At 34.3% G+C, this 10,629-nt stretch overlaps 1 protein-coding gene across 1 annotated transcript; it reads left to right on the top strand.

Annotated features, from left to right (window-relative positions):
- The first annotated feature begins 2,562 nt into the window (after positions 1–2,562).
- LOC133190093 (uncharacterized) lies at positions 2,563–8,553 on the top strand. Its single transcript, XM_061325562.1, has 5 exons — positions 2,563–2,606; positions 3,950–3,991; positions 4,366–4,425; positions 5,662–5,910; positions 8,326–8,553. The coding sequence occupies exons 1-5, from the start codon at positions 2,601–2,603 to the stop codon at positions 8,536–8,538; spliced, it is 570 nt and encodes a 189-aa protein (XP_061181546.1). The 5' UTR covers positions 2,563–2,600; the 3' UTR covers positions 8,539–8,553.
- Positions 8,554–10,629: the final 2,076 nt, after the last annotated feature.

Here is a 10,629-nt window from a genome sequence, read left to right on the forward strand (position 1 = left end):
AGGTATATCAAAGTATTCAGTTCTGCCTCTGTCAAGTCAGGCCTACCATACTACCTGGTTCGTTAAGTCCAGTACAAAAGTGATCTTGTATACTTTCTAGAAATTTAAATTTTGATTGTTTCCTTTTCAACAATGACATCAAAACTCGCGTTTTCAAGAATTTAAAAAAGGATATACACGTACATGTATACAAAAACAAAATAACGTTTGTAATGCTACTTTGGGATGTATATCTGTATGATATATAATCAAATTATGTACTACCAATATTGGTTTACATCGCTCTCACATGGAAAAAAAACACCAGTTTCAAACGTTTGAATCTGTCCTGGTCGAGATGAAATCACGTATCTAAGTCTTTACATACATTTATGTATCTATAATAACAAAGTCCTTTTATTTACACAACGATATACAAGTAAATATAAATCTGCAAAGCAATTGTAATAAATGACTAGCACCCCGGTTACGTAACAGACAGTAAAATTTTTGTTGAACATCGGTAACAGTGCCTACCTGTATTCTTCCATTTAGCATTCTTAGTGCTCCCAGTGATACGGACCATTATAAGAAGGGCATAGAGAGGTAAAAAGTTATAGGCAATTTTAGATGAAAAACGATATTATATGTATGTCTAACAAGTAGCTCTTGTACTTTTGCTAGAGTTGCCGCGTAACGATTTGAGGCAAGTCTTTGATTTGTTAACTTTTTCTCTATTTTACTTGAAACAAAGAAAATTGGTTCTTTATGACGCCTCTCAAATAACTGCATGGATAACATAACATGTCAAAGAAATGGTTAATTCTCCATGTTACTTTTTTGTGTCCTCAGTTGTAGACATGCAAATAAGACTTATTCAATGCAGGTGCCCGCTATGTTTATAACGTACCGACAACGGTATGAACTGATGACTATACCCGCATTTTCTGAAGGAAGTTTGGGTATATTGATGTTATCCTGCTCTGTCTGTCCATCCGTCTGGCACACTATCTTCTTTTTCAAATTACTCTGACATTTTAGCAGTAGCCAGCTCATCTTTTGAAATATAATTGGCGGTGCCTTGAACATATGCAGAAATATTTTGTAATTTCATTGTTACCCTGGGGGTCCCTGAACTCCTCTTACATTTTTCTCAGCAGATCATTCATATTTTGGATTATTATTGAGAGTATCCTGTAGATGTGCAATAAGGTTTCAGAATTTCGATTCTCACCCTGTGCGTAATTTGCTCAAAAGTGACGTTTTTTCTACAAAAACATGGTTCCCTGAACTCCTCTGACATTTTTTGCAGTAGCCAACACATCTTTTGGAATATCTTTGGGAGGGTCCTATAGATGTGCAATAAAATTTTGGAATTTTCATTTTAACCCTAGGGGGCCAAAGTGGGAATTTAAAAAACGTCTTTTTTTAGAACAAAAACCTGCCTCCTTGAACTCCTTTTACATTTTTCGCAGTAGAAAAGTCATATTTTTCAACATGATTGGGAGTGTCCTGTAGAGATATGTATGCATAAGGATTTAGGATTTCAATTTTCACACGGGGGCAATTGGGTGTCAATGAAAATTGTCAATTTTCTACAACATCCTGTAGATGTGCAAATATTAGGTTTAGAATTTCGATTTTCACCTTTGGGGTTAGGAAAAAGATGTTTTTTTCTACAAAACCTGGTTTCTTTAACTGCTTTTACATTTTTTGCTGTAGCCAAATCATTTTTCGGATGGTGATTGGTGATGTCCTGTAGATGTGCAATAAGGTTTCAGATTTCTGACTTCAACCTGGAGGCCAAACTGAGTAAAAATTGATGTTTTTTTTTTCTTTTTTCCTCTTTTCTTCCCCCCTTTTTTTAAACAAAACTTTGAACTCGTCTTAAATTTTTCACAGTAGTCCAATCGCATTTTGGAATAAGTCTGAGCGTGTCCTGTTGATGTGTATTTAGGTTTGGGAATTTCAAATTTCACGCTGGGGGCGATTAGGGACTGAAAACGGACTGGTTTGTAAATTATAAAATTATTGTGGCTTCTTCCCTTATTACCCAAATATGAAGGTGAGTGCATTTAGAGACCAACACCTACGTGCACTTATTACTGTCTAAACTGTGACAGCATCTAGTTTCAAGTGTTAGACTGTTACATTAAGTCTGAGACTATTTCCATCTATATATCTACTCCTGAATGAGACACATTATCAATGAAAACAATTAATGTCTTAAAGTTAAGTTACTGCGTCTAACATGACGATGATTCAGATTTTCCCCTGAAGTAATTTAGGGAGTGTGTGTGAATGTTACAAAACTTTTATTATTGAATACATTGTTATCCGACCATTAATACTGTATCTGACATCCTAGTTACTAATTTGAATTATTTAATTTTTTCAATAACTTCAATATTTCCGCTTCTTTGACTGAATGATTCTGATACACCTTTTCACTCGGTAAATACATGTACTTGCTGAAGGCAATCTTTAAAATAACCACTTTTATGACCGCATTTATTTCATTACAACTCGACGAGATTTTGTGCATGACTTGACACTCCTTATAATTTTGTAAATTTCCCAGGTAAATCACTACCCTGTTGGATTTTTTTTAACCTGTAAACATGAAGGTAAGGTCCTTCTGCCGTTTTATAAAATAACATTGAAACTTCATTCAGTATTACGATTTTAAGTAGGGGTACGATATATGTTTATAATAAGGACATAAAAGAATTCAACGGTTCTCATGAACATTTTAGTTGGACTGATTTTAGCTATGAAGACCATGCATGTATTCGTGAATTCCGATTTATATCTGGGTATTTTGTTGTTATTCTTCCTGATTCTATAAGGGAGATTTTACCGTTATTTTTATTTTTGTCGCATAATACATTGGCGATTGCAGTGACATAACAACATTCTTTAGAAAACTAGGCCATGCATTTGATAGACAGATTTTGCACTTTAAAATGCAAGTATTATATTTCTGACTGACTACAATAAAATCGTTACCTGTTTTCCTGCTCGTGTATATTACCATTACTTTACTAAACCAAAGTAACGCATTGTCATTTTCAAAAATAAAAAAGAAATAAAACTTTATGCACCTATACTATTATGTGTATATTTTGATCTAACAGTAGCATGTCTGTCATATTCTTTTTGAAATGTCAAAATGATCAAATTGATTTGTCATGGTCAGCCCCAAGTAGACCACTTTAATGGCAATAGATAGGAATAAGTATGTGCATGGAGCACTTCACAAAATATAATAGACTGTTTTGCTTTTTACATAATCCTAGGACCTTGTGTGTTTTGTTGACACTTTTATTTAATACAATATACCTTTGATTAGTGTATCCCTTACTGGAATGTATTTTAAAATAGATTTTAAAACTCTATTATGTGCTCTTTCACTTTGGTTCAAACATTAAACATTCTGGTAGATTTCCTTGTCAATATTTTAAAATAAATATATCAGTATATGTATATACAAAATTACATGCATGTATCTACAAAATGCATTGATTGTAAATTTTGCAAATATTATTTATGCTTTCTTTATGTATATGCTCAACTGTGACTTAATTTATCTTTAAATCTAAATCTGTAATCATGTTTAAATTTGACTAAATTTAAATTTGTAGTATACATGTAGGGAGAGGGCGTAAAAAGTTCTAAGAACTTGTGCCCAATCCCTTTATAATTATAAAGTACAATAAAATACAAATGTATGTTCAAATCAACCTCTATTAGGTATTCATTTGATAATTAAAACGACTTAAATAAAATTAGTTTGAAAATAGCAGTAGTTTAAACAGAATATTCATTTTCAATTGATAAAAAAAGAAAAGAAAATTAGTATGCATAAAAGAATTGTTATTCTGTGTAATGCCAGCATTAGAGTGGACTAGAAGTTGAAACGCAGAGGAATTTGAGTTTTATAAAATTTCATGCATTTTTTTAATTGTAGAAGAAAGATCAGAAGATAAAAAGGGGGCGCCAGATGCGAAAGGTACTGCATGTATAGTAAACTACCGGGACCATCATTATGGGGTGGTACAAGTATTCATTATCAATATACATGTATCATACCGGTATTACCTAATAAGACCCTGCATTGATGGAAGTATAAGGAAAAAGAGAAAGCAAGCGAGAGAGTAATTCAATTGTATTTGGTAATTGACAGAGAAATTATCTTTTCGCAAATAATTAAAAACCAGATACTACGTCTAAATAAGAATAAAATATTCTCTCAATCAACGTAATGTTCAAGAATTACTATTGTTCAAATCAAAGGAAAATAAAACAAGTAAAAAAAAATCTACTTTGTAATTTGACGTTATATATACTGAATAGACTGAGATAAATTTCTTTGTATGATCTTAGGGGGTAAAGAAGAGACAGGATCAGATTGATATTGACCCGGAGAACCCCGAGGAAGCTGAGGTAGGACCATTTTGTTTTTTATTAACTCTCAATTTTGAAAGTTTACGAAGTCACTTCATAATGGAGGTTTAATACACTGATATATGTGGGGATTCCAAGTTATGGGGCAATTAGGTAATTGAGTATACAACAAATTAATAAATAATAGCGATTATATAAATCGGTAAACAATTGCACACTCGTCTGATATTTTAAAATATTATGTTGTACTAATACTTTGAGGGGGGGGGGGGGGGGATAAATAAACTAAAAGCTTTTATAATTTTTCAAATACTATCAATAGATATATCCACAAAATTAAATATCAAATCTAGAATCTATTCCAAGTATGAAAAACATGAATAATTGTCAGCTGGTTACCATTATAACAGATATTTTTATTTTAAGGGAGTTAACCTTTTGATAACGATTCAATGTTTCCTAGTTGTAGTCAACGGTAATAAATCTTCGGAAAACTTTCAGTGTTGTATCCATGGGGACCCTTATCTTTCATAGGGTTAAAAAATGTTTATGATTCTAAATTGATTACAATCCATTTTCGGTCAATATGTACCTTTTTGATCGTTAAATACATGATTTAATTGAATTATAATAATGTTCTTGTCAAATCCCATTCTTTATGCCGATGTTGTAGAGCGAAACTTCCCTCCATAGGGAGACTTCCCACGGAAGTTTTGCTGTGGTGTGAGTATTACCCCTAGGGGGAATGTCTAATATTTTAGAACCTAACTTCACCACCAGTTCCATACTTCCCCCAGAAAGTATCAAAAGAGAGTAAGTCTACCCAAGGGGGAAGCCTGACTTTAGAGCCTTACTTCCCCGCAAGATTTGCTCTAGTCTTAAGTGATAGTATCCCTTTGGGGAAGACCCATTCTAGAGCCATGTTTCCCCGTTGTAATACCAGTAAAAAAAAAGATAAAATAAAGGGGGAGACCTACTGGGGGTCTGTGTCTGCGACTAGTGGTAGAGTAGGTCTTCCCGCACAATTCTAAGTGGGGCTCTAGAGTAATACTTTACCGTGAGTTCTCCTGCTCTAGAGTCATCAATCCCCCAGGGGGGAATGTCACTCTAGAGCAAAATATCCGGGGGAAATCTCACTCTAAAGCACGACTTCCGGGGGAAAATCTGACCATGGGTAAGTCTCACTCTACAACACCGGACGTGATGCATCCGTCAATTCAATGCTTTTCTTCCTCGGGAAACTTCCACTAAAAGTTTTATTTATTCTTTATAAAGACATGCATTCTCACAGAAGACAAAAGATGTCGAAGCCTGGAGGATCTACACAATCAGGACGAGGAAAGAAAAGAAATGAGAAAAATTGTGAGAATGAATAGCATTAGGAAGACTAAGAGCGTGGACGATATTTTACGTGAACAGCTCGAGGAGGTGACAGACGTCATGCAGCAAAATATCATAAAACTTCGGGATCGGCATGGCAGTCTGCACGATCTTCTTGACATAGCTAACACACTTACTGGTTCGGTAAGATTGATTGATTGATTGTATATTGTTTACGTCCCGTTCGAGAATTTTTATGCCCCTAGATCGAAAGATCCAGGGGGTACATGTATATTGTTTCTGTCCTGTCTGTCTGTTTGTTTGTCTGTCTGTTGTCAACTTTAATCTAGCCCATAACTATTGCGCTGTCAAGGATAAGGCTTTAATATTTGACATGAGTGTTTATTATGAAAAGACCTTTCCTTGGGTACCACCATATATGACCTTTTGACCTTGACCTTGGAGTTAGAACCAGTTTTGCAAAATTTTACCAACTTTAACCTTGGCCATAACTTTTGAACGGTTGGTGCTAGGGCTTTCATACTTCACATATGTAATTCTTGTGACAAGACCTTTTTTTTTGGATACCAACAGCTTTGACCCTTTGACCTTGACCTTGGAGTTTGACCTACTTTTGGAAAACTTTAAACTTGGCCATAACTTTTGAACGATTGGTGCTTCGGCTCTCATATTTCACCTGTGTATTTTTTGGGAGAAGGCCTTTCCTTTGGCACCATTAATTTTGACCATTTGACCTTGATGTTTGACATACTTTTGAAAAAAACTTTAACCTTTTCCATATCTATTCAATGGTTGCTGCTAGGCCTTTCATATTTCACAGGTTTATTCCTCGAGACAAGACCTTACTTTGAGTGTCAACATATTTGATTTGCATTTGAGAAAGTTTAACCTTTGCTATAAGTTGCCATACGGGGGCATCAGTGTTTCACAAACACATCTTGTTCACTCATATAAAGACGTCACCATATACCGGTGAAGGACTTCAAATTTAGACCTTTACACTGGGCCATTGAGCAGTGAGGGTTCTTTATCGTGCCAACGCCTACCGAGACACGGGGCCTCGGTTTTTAAGGTCTCATCCAAAGGACCCGCAACTTTCACTCCAAAGTGCCGAGCACTTCGCGATGGAACAGTTGCTACCTATTTATATCGACTTAGGTCAGTCGCGGCCGTGATTCGAACACACGACCTTCCGATCACGGAGTGAGCGATCAACCGACTGAGCTACCCTGACGGTGGTTCGGTAAGACAGAACATCAATATTCATCACATCTGGTGATGTATTACCTTTCCGTCTTTGTGCGACATTCAATCTGAACTTAATCAATTTATATTATATTTTTTCACAACATTAAGCAAACAAATCATGTAAAATTATGTTAAAGAGTTAAGGAAATGTAATTTAGATGAACGGTATGGATTTGCCTATATATTAAATGTATCAGAAATATAAAATGACTTTTTTCCTTCTGAAGAACATCTATAACTTTATCATGACGGGCAATGGATGGATTTGCCTATTTATTAAATGTATCAGAAATATTAAATGACTTTTTTTCCTTCTGAAGAACATCTATAACTTTATCATGACGGGCAATGGTCCGTTCATCCATAGTCTGAAATTTATCAACCATTTCCATTCGACAAATGGCAAAGGCCTCATTCTATATGGTTATTGAATTGATTGTAATTTAATATATGTCTTACTTCTTTTAAATCTCTTTTACGTCTTTTTCTTTGCTTCTGGACATCTAGCAGGTCAAAATAATGTAAAAGAAACAATGCTTTTGACAGCTGTATAAAATGGACATGCCCCGGGTAAGGGTCTGAACCTTTCAAATCATTTTACAACGTCATGTCTGATTTTTCATCGTTTTATTTTTTTTTGGGGGGGGGGGATTTATTTGGAATTTCAAAATAGGTTAATGTATGTCACACAAGTTTTCAAACTAGACCTAATATTTTCATCGACACAATAGGTAAATGTATGTCACACAAGTTTTCAAACTAGACCTAATATTTTCATCGACACAATAGGTAAATGAAAATGATGAAGACAAAGAACAGTGATCGATCTCAAAAAATCGAATCTGTGAAGGACATAAAACACGGAAATTCCAGAGGTGGGATCCGGTGCCTAGGAGGAGTTCCCTGTTGACCGTTCACACCAGCGAGTGCATTACATTACCGCTAGTCATTACCGCTACAAAATGGTTTACATTACCGCTACATTTATAAGTTTACATTACCCGCTACAATGCCTCTGTTAACCAGTGCCTATTGCATGACTGTACGGATATAAATTACACTTTTTCATTGAAGTTATTCTAGAGATTCCTATCTTTGATTAGCCAGTGATTAAACAATTTGTATGCAATGGAAGTAATCATGTATTAATTCAAGAAAGTGAAACTATTAAACTTATTAACAAATTATTCAAAAGCTAGCTAAAATCTTCATTTAACGACACCTTTCTCTACGATTTAACTTTATATATATATATATATATATATATATATATATATATATATATATATATATATATATATATATATATATATATATATATATATACCATGATTATTAACCTCTTTATAGGCTGCGGAATTCCAGATTGTGAGTAAAAAGGTCAAACGGAAAGAGAAGATGAGGATGTGGAAATACCGTATCTTGGCAGGGATCGTTGTGGTGGTGATTTGTGTGGTGGTGTTGGTTGTGGTGTTAGTGGCGGTATTGACGCAGCAAGACGATAAACCACCTCACAATATAATATTGATTTCTAACCGAAGTGCGATTACTGGTTCTTTATAGCACCTACCTCATTGTATGTATGTTTGTGTAATATGTGAAATGAAAAAATGGGTGTTTGTGAAATGTGAGAAAAAAGATAGTATGTGTATAGGTGTGTTTATTCAAATATTGATAAAAAATGTACTTTTAAAAAATCTTAACAAAGGATATGTACGAAAGCTTGTTGACACTTTTAAGGCGATGTTTTTTTAAAAGTATAACGAGTATTTTCTTCTAAAATTTCCAAATTATGATTAGAATGTTAACACATTTCTACTTTGAGTACAAAGAGGATATCCAACGTTTTGTATGGTTTCAATGAAATGAATACTACTTTGCATATTAAACAATGCCACTGGTGATATTGACCAATTGCAACGGCTGATTTTTTTTTACGGGTATACGTACGGTATTTGTAATAAACAGCAACACGTGGTCAGTAAAACACCGATTTGCTTCTTACAAAACTAAGTGTCTCATATTAAGTTGTGAACTGGCCGGGTGGAGGTAATATAAGTTTGCATGTGAGGTTTAAAAAGCTTTATTTTATACATTTTACTTGTTTTTTAAATGCATTTTACTTGATGTTCTTAAAACGCTAGCGCTTTGATGTGTTAAACAAATTTATTGCAAAAAATCTAAATCTAAATGTGAGGAAGGTTCCTTTCTCGTATTTATGGGAAAAAGTATTTGGGAGACTGCTATCACAGTATTTTAAGAAGTAAAATGGGATTTGACAGACCACGTGTATTTTTTGTTTAACGATTGGTCACATAGTGGCAGGGGTATTATTGGGTAGTCATTGAAGTCAAACATCCAATCTATGATTAATATGGTGATCAACATTTAAAACTTTAGCACTCGGGATCAAGCGGAGTATAGTGAAATGAAAGTATTTCACGAGTGGGACAGGATTTTTTTTAAAAAGGAAATTCTTCTTACAAGTACATATGAAGCATTCGTGAAAAATATCCAGATCTAGAAATAATGAGTGAAATAAATTCCATGTCCAATTACAAAATATTAACATTGAATTTTCTCTGTTTATATATTTTTCTTGATTTTCTTTTATTTTTTACCTCATGTAGTTCTGGATGTTATTTTCACACTGTGAAAATGACATTTCATTTTGAAATTGTGAAAGCAAAACATCATTCAAGACACATCCCTGATCGGGAGGTCGTGTGTTCGAGACTGACCTAAGTCGATAAAAAATAGGTAGCAACTGTTCCTTCGCCAAGCGCTCGGCACTTTGAAGTGAAAGTTGCGGGTCCTTCGGATGAGACCTTAAAAACCGAGGCCCCGTGTCACGGCAGGCGTTGGCACGATAAAGATCCCTCACTGCTCAATGGTCCTAAGTGCCGAGTAAAGGTCTAAATTTGAAGCCCTTCACTGGTATATGGTGACGTCTCTATATGAGTGAAAAATTCTCGAATGGGACGTAAAACAACATACAATCAATCAATCATTTAAGACAACAATTTTATTCAGTTGATTTTAAATTCTGGTCATTCAAATTGAAAGTGAAATAAATAATTCTTTTGTAATAAACAAGGATATTGAAAGTTTTTGTAGTTGGAAAGGGAATTCATTTCACGAATGAGACGAGATTTTTCAATATTTTGCAAACAGGAGAAATATAAAAAAAAAATTGAATTACTTTTTCCTCTTTTGCCTGCCTTTTTTTAATGCAATGTTGTAGGCTGTGAAGTCATACTTAAGGGGCTGTGAGACTGATGTCATAGCTAAGTGATATAGAGTTTTCACTCTGAAAAATATCACTTTTAAAGGATAAATTGCAGTATTTCTCTGTTGAAAAATGTAATGAAACAAACTTTTCCATTGCTACCACTTGCTCTAATGTGAAATATACAGCACATGTCTCTGACAACGCCCATGAAATTCCAAACTAACGATGAAATTTTAAATTCCTAAATTTTATGTTGTGAAAGAAGATTAACCCCCCCCCCCCCCACACACACACACACAAAATTATTTAAAATTTATTAACTTTATTGTTTCCAAGTTGACGTAACCTCTAATGGTTGTATAATAAGCGTTTTTTTTTAAATTGTACCTAATAAAAAAAGTACGACTGTTACAGGGGTTTGT

This window comes from Saccostrea echinata, unplaced genomic scaffold (genome assembly GCF_033153115.1).
Source record: "Saccostrea echinata isolate AGI-Se365-2 ecotype Australia unplaced genomic scaffold, CSIRO_AGI_Sech_v1 ptg000020l, whole genome shotgun sequence".
Classification (NCBI taxonomy): domain Eukaryota; kingdom Metazoa; phylum Mollusca; class Bivalvia; order Ostreida; family Ostreidae; genus Saccostrea; species Saccostrea echinata.

Bases quoted from the DNA above. Each gene is read 5' to 3' on its own strand.
- LOC133190093 (XM_061325562.1), top strand. The intron at 3,992-4,365 runs GTACTGCATGTA...GTATGATCTTAG, and splicing joins GGGGGCGCCAGATGCGAAAG to GGGGTAAAGAAGAGACAGGA. The intron at 5,911-8,325 runs GTAAGATTGATT...ACCTCTTTATAG, and splicing joins CTAACACACTTACTGGTTCG to GCTGCGGAATTCCAGATTGT.